Here is a 16,189-nt window from a genome sequence, read left to right on the forward strand (position 1 = left end):
CCTGAAATAAAACAAGTCTGACACATAATCTTCAGGAACGTTCTCGGATCAGTCTAACTTTCGATCTGGTTATTGACATTTTTAATAACAGTGGGCTTGCACTGAGACTGTATGTTTATATGTGATATTTATTATTTTAAATGAATGCTGTTGGTTACCACATAACTAATTTTTCAGTTTGCAAACCCCAAAAAAATGTGTTGACATAAATGTTTCAACGCTTCCTCCATATGCTTTCCTCCAAGTACATTTCTGTCAGCACCTTTTGTGATGTTTGTTCAAAGTGAAAATTAGCCCATGATTTACTCTCCCTCAAGTCATCCGAGGTGTGTATGACATTCTTCTTTCAGATGAATACAATCAGAGTTATATTCAAATGTTCTGGCTAATCCAAGCTTTACAATGGCAGTAATAGTTGCTCTATTTTTGAAGTCAGATGGACAGATGCACTTTTATGATGGATAGATGCACTTTTATGATGGACAGATGCACTTTTATGATGGACAGATGCACTTTTATGATGGATAGATGCACTTTTATGATGGATGGATGCACTTTTATGATGGACAGATGCACTTTTATGACGGGTAGATGCACTTTTATGATGGACAGATGCACTTTTATGACGGGTAGATGCACTTTTATGATGAATAGATGCACTTTTATGATGGATAGATGCACTTTTATGATGGACGGATGCACTTTTATGATGGACAGATGCACTTTTATGATGGACAGATGCACTTTTATGATGGATAGATGCACTTTTATGATGGACAGATGCACTTTTATGATGGATAGATGCACTTTTATGATGAATAGATGCACTTTTATGATGGATAGATGCACTTTTATGATGGACGGATGCACTTTTATGATGGACAGATGCACTTTTATGATGGACAGATGCACTTTTATGATGGATAGATGCACTTTTATGATGGACAGATGCACTTTTATGATGGATAGATGCACTTTTATGATGGACAGATGCACTTTTATGATGGACAGATGCACTTTTATGATGGATAGATGCACTTTTATGATGGACAGATGGACAGATGCACTTTTATGATGGACAGATGCACTTTTATGATGGACAGATGCACTTTTATGATGGACAGATGTACTTTTATGATGGACAGATGCACTTTTATGATGGACAGATGCACTTTTATGATGGACAGATGCACTTTTATGATGGACAGATGCACTTTTATGATGGACAGATGTACTTTTATGATGGACAGATGCACTTTTATGATGGACAGATGCACTTTTATGATGGACAGATGATGGACAGATGCCCTTTTATGATGGACAGATGCACTTTTATGATGCACTTTTATGATGGACAGATGTACTTTTATGATGGACAGATGCATTTTTATGATGGATAGATGTACTTTTATGATGGACAGATGCATTTTTATGATGGATAGATGCACTTTTATGACGGACAGATGCACTTTTATGACGGACAGATGCACTTTTATGATGGACAGATGTACTTTTATGATGGACAGATGCATTTTTATGATGGATAGATGCACTTTTATGACGGACAGATGCACTTTTATGACGGACAGATGCACTTTTATGATGGATAGATGCACTTTTATGATGGATAAATGCACGTTTATGATGGACAGATGCACTTTTATGATGGACAGATGCACTTTTATGATGGACAGATGCACTTTTACGATGGACAGATGCACGTTTATGATGGACAGATGCACTTTTATGATGGACAGATGCACTTTTATGATGGACAGATGCACTTTTATGATGGACAGATGCACTTTTATGGACTTCAAAAATGAGTCAACAGTCACTGCCATTATAAAGCTCGGATTAGCCAGAACATTTTTAATATAACTCAGATTTTATTCGTCTGAAAGAAGAATGTCATACACACCTCGGATGATTTGAGGGAGGTTAAATCATGGGCTAATGGTGAACTATCCCTTTAAGAATCCCGATGATTTCCTGTGGGAATCAGTAGAACCGATCCTGTATTTAATGTGGAATATTCCTTTAAGGAGGGTTTTCCCAACACCTTCAGGGTTTGTGAGAAATGCCAATTTAATACTTAAACTTCATTAAATACAATAATAAAGAAATATGATGAGAATAAGTGAAGGATGTTCTATTTTGAGAAGATTGACTTAAATTATTAGTGCTTTTGATGATCTTTGATCCTGAAAGACATTTTTTTATTTGTGAAAATTATTATTAAAGCTGCACTATGTAAGTTTTCCGTCCGCTTGAGGTCGCCTGTTCAAAACAAAGGCGTAGTTTGATGATGTCACGTTTGAGCACAGACTCTTGGGACATGTGGTCTTCACCTCAGCCGGTGGGAAAGATTCGGGACAGGACTCGGGCAGAAATGTTGATGATGTTATTATTAAAGGTGCACTATGTAATATTTGTTTTCTGTAAAATATCCAAACACCACTAGGCCAGTGTTATTGTTCAGTTGAGTACTTACAATATCCCAAATGTTTCCGACTATTTGTAAATCGTGAGATGCTATTTTACCCGAGAAACCGGGACATGTGAGGGCGTGGCCAGGCGACCTCTAGTGGACGGAAAACTTACATAGTGCACCTTTAATATAATTATTATAATTGTATTATCATTCACAATTGTCATGTCGATTCATAAATATATCTACATAGAACATGTTTTAATTTTTAAATAAATTTTAAGGTTAAAGGAATAATTCACCCCAAAATTAAAATTCTGGCATCATTTGCTCACCCTCAATCTGTATGAATTTCTCCTGCTGAACACAAAAGAAGATATTTTGAAGAATGTCAGTAACCAAACAGTTGATGGACACCATTGACTTTAATTTCGGGGTGAACTATCCCTTTAAAAATGCAGTTTAGCTTTACATAGCAACAATAGCACTTTTATGATGGATAGATGCACTTTTATGATGGACAGATGCACTTTTATGATGGACAGATGTACTTTTATGATGGATAGATGCACTTTTATGATGGATAGATGCACTTTTATGATGGACAGATGCACTTTTATGATGGACAGATGCACTTTTATGATGGACAGATGTACTTTTATGATGGATAGATGCACTTTTATGATGGACAGATGTACTTTTATGATGGATAGATGCACTTTTATGATGGATAGATGCACTTTTATGATGGACAGATGCACTTTTATGATGGACAGATGTACTTTTATGATGGATAGATGCACTTTTATGATGGATAGATGCACTTTTATGATGGACAGATGCACTTTTATGATGGATAGATGCACTTTTATGATGGACAGATGCACATTTATGATGGACAGATGCACTTTTATGATGCACTTTTATGATGGACAGATGTACTTTTATGATGGACAGATGCACTTTTATGATGGACAGATGCACTTTTATGACGGACAGATGCACTTTTATGATGGACAGATGCACTTTTATGACGGACAGATGCACTTTTATGATGGACAGATGCACTTTTATGACGGACAGATGCACTTTTCCCTTTAAAAATGCAGTTTAGCTTTACATAGCAACAATAGCAGTCCATCGTGTGCCTTTCATTTGTATACCCAAGCATGTGTGTGTGTGTGTGTAGGTGTGAAACTGAGGAGAAACTCCGTCTCCTAAAGGAGCAGGAGGTCTCACAGCTGAAGATAAAGAAGATAGAGTTGGAGACGGCCAACACACTCCTGGAAAAGCTGCTTTATCAATCCCAAAATGAGTTGCAACAAATCATAGAGGAAAATCAGGTGGAGACAGTGTGTGTGTGTTTAAATGTCAGTTAGTGATCGTGTTTCTAATTGTTTGTGCATGTCATGTCATATTTATCACTTAGAAACCTTGACGTCTGTCTTTAGTGAAAATACTTGTTAAAAATGTTCCCTAATGTCTTACTGCCAAGTTGCGGTAAGCCTCGGGGAAAAGGGTGTGTGTGTGTGGTTAGGGAATGATGGAGTGTTTCTCTACACATCATCTCTGATTCTGAACTTACACAACCAAAGAAAACAAAGAAATTGTGTGTTTTGTACGTGCCAATACTATAATTTGATATTAGATGCCTCGCTCTATTGTAGTCTATTCTACCCAAAAAAATTATCTGTCAGTGAACAAAGTTTCGCCCCCCGATGAAATTTTTTAAATCTTCACTGCAAAAAATGCTTTTCTTACTTGGTATTTTTGTCTTGTTTTCAGTCCAAACATCTAAAAATTCTCAAAACAAGAAGCATTTACCAGACAAGCAAAAGTTTTTGTTGTTTTGGGGGGAAATACCTCAAAATTAAGGGAGTTTTTGCTAAATAATCTTAATTCAAACAGAAAACAAGATTATTTTGCTTACCCCATTGGCATAATATTTTGCTTATTTTAAGCAAAAACTCCCTTAATTTTGAGTTATTTTCCCCCAAAACAAGACTAAAACGTTTGCTTGTCTAGTAAATGCTTCTTAATGTAAGATTTTTTAGATATTTGGACTGAAAACAAGACAAAAATACTAAGTAAGAAAAGCATTTTTTGCAGTGTTGTTTGCAGGAAATATTTGGTATTGGCGTGAACAGATCTTTACCGTTTCATATTTAAGAATAACAGTATATATCCTGCCAGTGATATACAGATATAGACGAATTAATTTGGGTTGCAGATGACACATTTTGGCTGGAGTATGTTTTCATCAGACTCTTGATTCCTCATGAGAGGAGCCCTTTAAATTCTCCTCTTCCTCCCTTTCATTTTCCACCCCCTCTTTCTTTCTTTCTCTCTCTTTCTCTCTCTCTCTCTCTCTCTCGTTCTCGTTGGTTGACAGAGAGAGCTGGATCAGCACCAGCGGCGAGCAGTAGAGGAGTGTGATCGAGTGCTAGCGCAGGTTTCTGCAGGAGAGGATGGCAGAGGAATGGATCTCTGCCGGACTAGCACCCAGTGCGACCACTCCAACCCAGCCCAGAGCAGCCCCGACTCAGCCATGCCTCCAAATCCAGACCCAGGCTCCTGGTCCACTTCACAGACAAGGCCTCAAAAGGATGCAACCAGCCCTACGGCTGTATTTCCGCCACAGGTACGAGTATTCGCTCTCTCTCTCCTTCAAACACTCTCTATGGTCTGCTGGCCGGGACACTGCAGAGCAGTCATAGTGTGTGTGTGTGTGTGTGTGTGTGTGTGTGTGTGTGTGTGTGTGTGTGTGTGTGTGTGTGTGTGTGTGTGTGTGTGTGTGTGTGTGTGTGTGTGGGAGCGAAAATACTGTTAAACATCCATTATTATTCAAAACCGAATGAGGGATGTCAGTCCCATTGAGCATAACCATTGTCTTTTCTCTGTTCTCATCAGTCGGTGAGTGCTTAGTTGTCTTTCTGCGACTTTATGCCCTCACACAAAAACACAGGCCTCATAACTCTCCTTGAAAAACACCAAGACATTGCAGCACGAAAACTCTTGAGGGTATCTATGCCATAGTACTCCAAGGTACTTGGTAGGTGTCCAAAAACACTCTAGTACCAATGCACGTGTCCAAAACAAGGATTTAATGGTACTATGTCCTAAAAACAATGACGCATGTTTAAAAAAAAAAAAAAAAGGTATTATAACATATTCACACAAGAAAAAAAGAAGCATGGTACCATGTTCATAAACAATGGCACTATGTCCAAAAACATGGACGTACTATGGGGTTTTACTTTAGTTTGAACCTCCCGTTTGATCCAGTTTTGTTGTAATACACAAACTTACCCACATGAAAAAATACTATAGTAAATTATAGTAAAATTACTCTTGTAAATACTATAGTGTTTTTGAACCGTACTATAGTAAATATACTACAGTAAATTTACAAAGTGTAGTAAATACTATAATATACTACAATTGACTGTAATATCTTTACTATAGTATGGTTCAAAAACACTAGTATTTACTACAGTAATTTTACTATAATATACTACAATTTACTGAAGTATCTTTGCTATAGTATGGTTAAAAAATACTAGTATTTACTACAGTAATTTTACTATAATATACTACAATTTACTGAAGTATCTTTACTATAGTATGGTTCAAAAAGACTAGTATTTACTACAGTAATTTTACTATAATATACTACAATTTACTGAAGTATCTTTACTATAGTATGGTTCAAAAACACTAGTATTTAATACAGTAATTTTACTATAATATACTATAATTTACTGTAGTATATTTACTATAGTATGGTTCAAAACACTAGTATTTACAACAGTAATTTTACTATAATATACTACAATTTACTGAAGTATCTTTACTATAGTATGGTTCAAAAACACTAGTATTTACTACAGTAATTTTACTATAATATACTACAATTGACTGTAATATCTTTACTATAGTGTGGTTCAAAAACACTAGTATTTACTACAGTAATTTTACTATAATATACTACAATTTACTGTAGTGTCTTTACTATAGTATGGTTCAAAAACACTAGTATTTACTACAGTAATTTTACTATAATATATTACAATTTACTGTAGTATCTTTACTATAGTATGGTTAAAAAATACTAGTATTTACTACAGTAATTTTACTATAATATACTACAATTTACTGTAATATCTTTACTATAGTGTGGTTCAAAATCACTAGTATTTACTACAGTAATTTTACTATAATATACTACAATTTACTGTAGTGTCTTTACTATAGTATGGTTCAAAAACACTATTATTTACTACAGTAATTTTACCATAATATACTACAATTTACTGTAATATCTTTACTATAGTATGGTTCAAAAACACTAGTATTTACTACAGTAATTTTACTATAATATATTACAATTTACTGTAGTATCTTTACTATAGTATGGTTAAAAAATACTAGTATTTACTACAGTAATTTTACTATAATATACTACAATTTACTGTAATATCTTTACTATAGTATGGTTCAAAATCACTAGTATTTACTACAGTAATTTTACTATAATATACTACAATTTACTGTAGTGTCTTTACTATAGTATGGTTCAGAAACACTATTATTTACTAAAGTAATTTTACTATAATATATAACAATTTACTGTAGTATCTTTACTTTAGTATGGTTCAAAAACACTATTATTTACTACAGTAATTTTACTATAATATATAACAATTTACTGTAGTATCTTTACTATAGTATGGTTCAAAAACACTATTTGCTACAGTAATTTTTACTATAATATACTTTAATTTACTGTAATATCTTTACTATAGTATGGTTCAAAAACACTAGTATTTACTACAGTAATTTTACTATAATATATAACAATTTACTGTAGTAGCTTTACTATAGTATGGTTCAAAAACACTAGTATTTACTACAGTAATTTTACTATAATATAATACTATAGTATGGTTCAAAAACACTATTATTTACTACAGTAATTTTACTATAATATATAACAATTTACTGTAGTATCTTTACTATAGTATGGTTAAAAAACACTAGTATTTACTACAGTAATTTTACTATAATATACTACAATTTACTGTAGTATCTTTACTATAGTATGGTTCAAAAATACTAGTATTTACTACAGTAATTTTACTATAATATACTACAATTTACTGTAGTATCTTTACTATAGTATGGTTCAAAAACACTAGTATTTACTACAGTAATTTTACTATAATATACTACATTTTACTGTAGTATCTTTACTATAGTATGTAATTTTACTATAGTATTTTTGCATGTGGGTATTAATTTATACTTCATATTGCACAAGACTATATGTTGCATAAGACTTTTCCAAGTACTTTTCCCAAGTAATCTTCCATTTCTGTGGAACTGCTGTCATTCTTATCAGATGGAGACTGAATTGATTCCTAGACTGTGATATAAGTCAGCTCAGACCACAAGAGCATCAGTTCAGTTTTCTTTAATGTGAGCTATTGTGTTCCCAGAAGTAGCACATATCTTTATTTTGTGATGTAAATCATGGATAATTAAAGCATCAAGCCAGAGAGGCTATGCATTAAAGTCATTTTACCATGAGTAAGAGGAGTCCTCAGGCACAGTGTGATGAAGCCTCCATTAAACCAAGCAATGTAAAAAAGGCTCAAGGTTTATTGTTCTCTGCGGTATTCTTATGTATACGTTGGGTTTGTGTGTAGGTGAGAGCAGGTGATGAGGTCCTGAAGAAGGCACGAGCTGAGCTCGCTGAGGCCCGAAAGCGATGGCACCGTCTACAAGTCGAGATCGAATCGCTACATGCCTTGGTGCGTTAAATTCCCACAAACATACCCACAGACACACCCGGACACACACACACACTCCCAATTCAGAAACATGTAGACACACCTAAACACACACTCTCGTTTCATCTTAACACATGACACCCAAATTAAAATATTATGTATTGCCGCATTGCATAAACATACGTCTTTTGCCAGAAGAATCCGGCTCATCCGGAATCGGGTTCAACCTATATTTTAGTAGATTAAACAACTCATTTGCAGTGCAGATTGATCGTTTAATGCAAATTAACAACACTTTACCTCGAGGGAACATGTGTTGCACTGGTAAAAATGATGTGTTGGATTTACTTAAAATATATATGCACCATTTTTGCATCATACTTTTTAAGTAAACCCAACTTGGAATAATTAAACAAGTAAACCTTTGTTATGTACTTAAATATTTGAGTTCACTCAACATTCTTTACTTAAAAATATATGTAACATGCAAGTATGTGCAAGTTGTGTTAACTTAACATTACTTAGTAGATTCTATCGTGTTACATATATTTTTAAGTAAAGAATGTTGAGGGAACTCAAATATTTAAGTACATATAACAAAGGTTTTCTTGTTAATTTTAAGTAAAATTATTCCAAGTTGGGTTTACTTAAAAAGTATGATACAAAAATGGTGCATATATATTTTAAGTAAATCCAACACATCATTTTTACCAGTGTGGATTCATCAGCATTCTTTATTTCAGATACCTCATAATTTACAAATCAAGTTCTGAGAAGACATTTACATTTTTTTTACATTTATGCATTTGGCAGACGCTTTTATCCATAGGGAAAATCCCAGGGGTTTTCAAACTTTATGATGCCAAGGACCCCAAATATGATGAATCTTCACTCTAAAAAATGCTTGGTTAAAAACAACCCTAGTTGGGTTGAATATGGACTAACCCAGCAATTGGGTTGTTTTAACCCAGCGAATGGGTTGTTTTAACCCAGCGATTGGGTTGAATGTTTGCTTAAAACAACCCAATCGCTGGGTTAAAACAACCCAATCGCTGGGTTAAAACAACCTAACCGCTGGGTTAAAACAACCTAACCGATGGGTTAAAACAACCTAACCGCTGCAACCTAACCGCTGGGTTAAAACAACCTAACCGCTGCAACCTAACCGCTGGGTTAAAACAACCTAACCGATGGGTTAAAACAACCTAACCGCTGCAACCTAACCGCTGGGTTAAAACAACCTAACCGCTGCAACCTAACCGCTGGGTTAAAACAACCTAACCGCTGGGTTAAAACAACCTAACCGCTGGGTTAAAACAACCTAACCGCTGCAACCTAACCGCTGGGTTAAAACAACCTAACCGCTGGGTTAAAACAACCTAACCGCTGGGTTAAAACAACCTAACCGCTGCAACCTAACCGCTGGGTTAAAACAACCTAACCGCTGCAACCTAACCGCTGGGTTAAAACAACCTAACCGCTGGGTTAAAACAACCTAACCGCTGGGTTAAAACAACCTAACCGCTGGGTTAAAACAACCTAACCGCTGCAACCTAACCGCTGGGTTAAAACAACCTAACCGCTGGGTTAAAACAACCTAACCGCTGGGTTAAAACAACCTAACCGCTGCAACCTAACCGCTGGGTTAAAACAACCTAACCGCTGGGTTAAAACAACCTAACCGCCAGGTTAAAACAACCCAATTGCTGGGTTAGTCCAAATTCAACCCAACTTGGGTTGTTTTTAACCCAACATTTTTTAGAGTGTAGGGTGTATAGCGACTCATAATGTAATAACTGCACAGAATGTCATATTATTGAAAATATGACATGATTTTGGTGAGTTTATATTGTAAACATTTTCTCATAATGTAAAAATTACACTCTAAAAAATGCTGGGTTAAAAATAACCCAAGTTGGGTTGAAAATGGACTAACCCAGCAATTGGGTTGTTTTAACCCAGGGAATGGGTTGTTGTAACCCAGCGAATGGGTTGTTTTAACCCAGCGATTGGTTTGTTTTAACCCAGCAATTGGGTTGTTTTAACCCAGCCATTGGGTTGTTTCAAGCAAACATTTAACCCAACTGAAGGGTTAAAAAGACTCTTTCACTGGATTAAAACAACCCAACCGCTGGATTAAAACAACCCAACCGCTGGGTTAAAACAACCCAATTGCTGGGTTAGTCCATATTCAACCCAACTTGGGTTGTTTTTAATCCAGCATTTTTTAGAGTGTAGGGTGCATAGCGACTCATAATGTAATAACTGCACAGAATGTCATATTATTGAAAATATGACATGATTTTCGTGAGTTTATATTGTAAACATTTTCTCATAATGTAAAAATTACACTCTAAAAAATGCTGGGTTAAAAATAACCCAAGTTGGGTTGAAAATGGACTAACCCAGCAATTGGGTTGTTTTAACCCAGTGATTGGGTTGTTTTAAGCAAACATTTAACCCAACTGAAGGGTTAAAAAGACCCATTCACTGGATTAAAACAATCCAGTTGCTGGGTTAGTCCATATTCAACCCAATTTGGGTTGTTTTTAACCCAGCATTTTTTAGAGTGTAGGGTGTATAGCGATTTATAATGTAATAACTAGACAGAATGTCATATTATTGAAAATATGACATGATTTTGGTGAGTTTATGTTGTAAAAATGCTCTCATAATGTAAAAATTGCACTCTAAAAAAAGCTGGATTAAAAATAACCCAAGTTGGGTTTAAAATGGACTAACCCAGCAATTGGGTTGTTTTAACTCAGGGAATGGGTTGTTTTAACCCAGCGATTGGTTTGTTTTAACCCAGCAATTGGGTTGTTTTAACCCAGTAATTGGGTTGTTTTAACCCAGCGATTGGGTTGTTTTAAGCAAACATTTAACCCAACTGAAGGGTTAAAAAGACTCTTTCACTGGATTAAAACAACCCAACCGCTGGGTTAAAACAACCCAACCGCTGGGTTAAAACAACCCAATTGCTGGGTTAGTCCATATTCAACCCAACTTGGGTTGTTTTTAACCCAGAGTGTTTATGAGTAGGGTTGGGAATCGTGAGAAATTTTCCGGTTCCGGTTCCGGTTCCGGTTCCGCCTAACGATTCCGGTTCCGATTCCGGTTCCATTAAAATTATTAAACAAATAGTGGTAAAGGAAAAAGGCACAATACGCAACTCAAACAATCCATTTTGTGTTTATACTTGCTCTAAAATTAATTTACAGGTTGGCAATGTCAAAAAAGTCCTGTACTGTACATTACAGTATTAATTAAGCCATTCTTGCAACACATTTTTTTTCAAATGAACACCTCTGAAATTGTCTTATTACATTTTATCTCTCTGTCTCTGAATAAAACCAAGTTATAAATTATATTTATTAGTTATATTTATTAATTAGTTATATATTAATTTAATAGTAATTCAGTTATTCAGTGAACTTGTAAATAATAAATTGCAATTCAGCATTACAAAGGTAATTGTGCCTAAACGCTTACCTAAACCATGGTGACTCAACGGTTGACAAATATATATATATTAGGGGTGTAACGGTTCGCGTATTCGTACCGAACGGTTCACGGGGTGAGTTCCAAATGGAATCAGTATTCCCTATTTGATCATCCCTATGTGAGCAGGACACGCGTGTGCCGTATGTAGCAGTTTGGAATGCACTTGGCAAAGGGAGCGGCGTAAATTCCTCATTATCCTCAGCTGGGATGTTCCGGTGACAACGCAGCACAGTGTCCGTCAGCAGATCAGGGTTGCCAGATATTCACAACAAAACCCGCCCAATCGCAACTCAAAACTAGCCCAAAACAAGCCCAGTCTCATTTCAGTGGGGTTTTTTTTGGTAAAAATCTCTTATGGGGGGTAAAATATATGTCTTTTTGGTAGGGTTTCCTGCTGAAATACGCATTCCCGGTGCTAAATATCACACAATTGGGGTCACTTCAACCTGCGGACATGTATGAACTTGGCAACACTGCAGCAGATGTCGCAGTTTTATCTGCATCATTTTCTTTTTTTTAGCCTAACTGTTGCAAATAAAAATAAACATTTTTTATTTTAAAATGTTTATAAAAATATGCTTTGTAATACTGTATATAAAAAGTAATATAACTCTTAAAAATATGAATTGTATATTTATTTATGCTGGCGCTGCATTGTCACGGGAACATCCCAGCTGAAGATAATGAGGAATTTACGCCGCTCCCTTTGCCAAGTGCATTCCAAACTGCTACATACGGCACACGCGTGTCCTGCTCACATAGGGATGATCAAATAGGGAATACTGATTCCATTTGGAACTCACCCCGTGAACCGTTCGGTACGAATACGCAAACCGTTACACCCCTAATATATATATATATATATAGGCCTTTCACTATAAATCTGGTATAAGCCCTGTGGCACTCTGTGCTGTAGCAAATGTTTTGTCAAATTGCTAGTGCAGCCTCCTTTGCATGTTATTAACTTTTCACGTGTTACATTTAGCTTCATTATCATTCATTCTTTGGAAATGAATCCATACTTGTGACTTTCTCTTCGCTATGCTGGTGGTCAACGAGAAAATATCTGACGCAAAACCGTAAATGTGTAGCGCGAGGGCTTTCAGTGCTGAAGCTGAACTGCGTTGCCCTCCTGGAAGCGGCAGGCAACGTAATTAATATTCATGATGAGGTGAGCCAGGGTTGCCAGGTTTTCACAACAAAACCCGCACAATTGCACAATCGTTTCAACCCGCGGACATGAAACACAGCCCGCGGCAACAGTGGAAAACGGGAAAGCGGGAAAATCACGGAGTTGGCAACACTGGCTGTCACTCGCTATGAAAGGATACGCTTCCAGCGCTTCGCACACACATTGCACCAGAACCGTTTTCGGAACCGAAACTTAGGAATTTCGCGCGGTTCTGGTATTTTTCAAAAATCAGTTTCGGTTCTGCATAAGAACCGGTTCTCGGTTCCCAACCCTATTTATGAGGGACCCCCTTCCTTTAAATCCATCTATTTTTATATACGAAAAAACATTTAAGCTGTCAGATAAATAGCAAGTGTGACATTATAAATACAACATACACTCAGATAACCCAAATTGGGTTAAAAAAAATGGACTAACCCAGCAATTGGGTTGTTTTAATCCAGCGGTTGGGTTAAATGTTTGCTTAAAACAACCCAATTGCTGGGTTAGTCCATTTTCAACCCAACTTAGGTTATTTTGTGGTTAAACTCAAGGATGATAAGCTTGCTGGTTTGGGCATCACCATTGTGCCCTTGAGCCAGCCTCTTAACCGTTGATTTATCTGGGGGGTTATGGTCAGTTTCTGGAATATTGCTAGTTTGATCCCTGCAGTGGGATCACTGGGATCCTTGAGACATCGCCATTGCGCCAAGGTACTCAATTCTTGGTTCCTCCAGGAGTACCGCCACTAAAAGGAAAGTCTATGGTTCAATCACCATACACTCTAAAAAAAAAGAAAGGTTCTATATGGCACCAAAAATGGTTCTTGGCTCGTAATCCTAGGGGAACCTTTTTTAGTGCTATATAGCATCAATTTTGGTGCTTCAGTGGTTCTTCAGTGGTTCTTCAGCGGTTCTTCAGCGGTTCTTCAGAGGTTCTTCAGAGGTTCTTCACCGGTTCTTCAGCGGTTCTTCAGCGGTTCTTCAGCGGTTCTTCAACGGTTCTTCAGCGGTTCTTCAGTGGTTCTTCAGAGGTTCTTCAGTGGTTCTTCACCGGTTCTTCAGCGGTTCTTCAGCGGTTCTTCAGCGGTTCTTCAACGGTTCTTCAGCGGTTCTTCAGAGGTTCTTCAGAGGTTCTTCAGCGGTTCTTCCGAGGTTCTTCAGTGGTTCTTCAGCGGTTCTTCCGAGGTTCTTCAGAGGTTCTTCAGAGGTTCTTCAGTGGTTCTTCAGAGGTTCTTCCGAGGTTCTTCAGTGGTTCTTCAGAGGTTCTTCAGAGGTTCTTCAGAGGTTCTTCAGAGGTTCTTCAGAGGTTCTTCAGTGGTTCTTCAGCGGTTCTTCAGAGGTTCTTCAGTGGTTCTTCAGAGGTTCTTCAGTGGTTCTTCAGAGGTGCTTCAGTGGTTCTTCAGAGGTTCTTCAGCGGTTCTTCCGAGGTTCTTCACCGGTTCTTTGACTAAGGTGATATATAGCACCTCTGAAGAACCACTGAAGCACCAAAATTGGTGCTATATAGCCCTAAAAAAGGTTCCCCTATGATTACGAGCCAAGAACCATTCTTGGTGCCATATAGAACCTTTTTTTTTTTTTTTAGAGTGTAAGGTGCAATCCATCACCATTGTGCTCTTGAGCAAAGCACCTAATCCCAGGTTGCTCCAGTGGGATTGTCCCAGTAATCCTCAAAGGACTTTTGGGGGGAAATAACTGACCACTAAAATGACTTTCCCTTGTGTTGTTTGACCCTACAAACGTCTACCGCTATCTCCGACCCCATTTTTCATTCCACCATCGATCCATTCTCAAACCCCTAGTCACGGGAATACTCAAGCCTATCCCAGTATCTCTGTAGGCTAACCATGTTTTATCCCACCAGGAGAGGAGTCTCCACAGCTCCCTACACCACACTCAGCACCAGTACTCTGTGCAACTCAAGGATATGTCCCGGTCTGTGAGGAGTCTGGAGTCTGAGCTGGAAACGGTGCGGGATGGTCTGGAAGTCCAGAGGCAGAACCACAGCCAGCTCCTTAACACCAAGATGAGGCTGGAGAGAGAGATCGCAACCTACAGGAAACTCCTCGAGCACGAGGAGGGCAGGTAGGGGAGGGATAGCCTGTATTCTCGTCAATGCGATAAAACCGTTAGCACACGCTCAAACTTGTATGATGTGGTTTATGTAACTATCAAGGCAATACACTGGAATTTTGTGGGTTGGCACTGCGCCATTGATATCAACCCAAAGAGGTTTCCAAGGAAAACGCTGAGTGTGCTTTTTATTCTTTCGCTTGTGAACTGCAGGTTTCTGACCTCAGATGCTCAATCTCTAAAGCTGATGCCATGGAAGGGGTCAGTTCCTGCTCTCGAGCAGAACGGTCTACACAATGGATGTGACGAGGATATTGCTGAGGCATTCTTCACTGAGAGAACACCTAAAAGAAGCCCGACCCTTCAACGACAGCAGAGTCTTGTCACCCTGACAGGTGAGGATGATGTAAAACACCCTCAAACTCAATGTCCAACCTAAGACTAGCACTGAAATGCACCTTGTTTCAGACTTCAGGCGTCATGAGGGGCGTTCGCACCGGGTACTTCTACTTAGTTATAGGAACTAACCACCAGGGTGGTTCCCCGAGAACTAAATCTTCCCCTTGGGCTATTTTCCTGATTGCCAGTAGGAACTCTGAAATGACGTAAGCCGCGCTTGTTGTTGTGACCTTTATTTTTATGGCGATGAGATAGCATGAGCTCTTCATTAGTTGACTCCCGCTGACTCTTTATTTGATTGCCTTTTTTCCGTATCATATATTTGAGTAATTATCATAAATTGGGTATCATTCGAAAGCTTACGGACTCAAAATTTATCCTGCGAAAGCCGTTTTGAAATTGGACGTTGCGTTACCATGGAAACGGTACTTTAAATTCTTCTAGCGGGCTCCTCCCCCTAGTGGGCGGCGTCATGTTTCATATTACAACATTTATTTGAACGACTTTATAATCAAAATCTTTTCTAATCTTGACAAAACACATATCGTCAGAAAGGGCTGAGTCTCAAGGGTCCATATTTGGTGACCGTTTTTGTGATGGAAGTGACATTTGGACAGAAATTTACAGGAAAAATGCATCAAAAAACCAATCAAGGGAATTTCAATGACACCCGGTGGCTATTTGTGGTGCAGCGCCTGAACAAAATCTCATGGGAACTTCAGTTTTTGTGAAATCAACTTCAAATTTGGAACACAACTTGGTTAGACATATGGCTTTGATTTTATATTAATTTTAGAGTAAAACATTTTTGTAAAAT

At 37.5% G+C, this 16,189-nt stretch overlaps 1 protein-coding gene across 1 annotated transcript in view; it reads left to right on the forward strand.

The window, feature by feature from the left end:
* The window catches only part of krt222 (keratin 222), a gene marked incomplete at its 5' end in the record, with an annotated part of 38,179 nt that overhangs the window by 13,381 nt on the left and 8,609 nt on the right, over window positions 1–16,189 (forward strand). The window contains 5 exons of the mRNA XM_079808679.1: window positions 3,621–3,774; window positions 4,824–5,072; window positions 8,140–8,244; window positions 14,765–14,985; window positions 15,187–15,368. Of these exons, the coding sequence (XP_079664805.1) occupies window positions 3,621–3,774; window positions 4,824–5,072; window positions 8,140–8,244; window positions 14,765–14,985; window positions 15,187–15,368 (911 nt within the window). The remainder of the gene's footprint in view (window positions 1–3,620; window positions 3,775–4,823; window positions 5,073–8,139; window positions 8,245–14,764; window positions 14,986–15,186; window positions 15,369–16,189) is intronic.

Source organism: Gobio gobio (assembly GCF_949357685.1).
Source record: "Gobio gobio genome assembly, chromosome: 24".
Taxonomy (NCBI): domain Eukaryota; kingdom Metazoa; phylum Chordata; class Actinopteri; order Cypriniformes; family Gobionidae; genus Gobio; species Gobio gobio.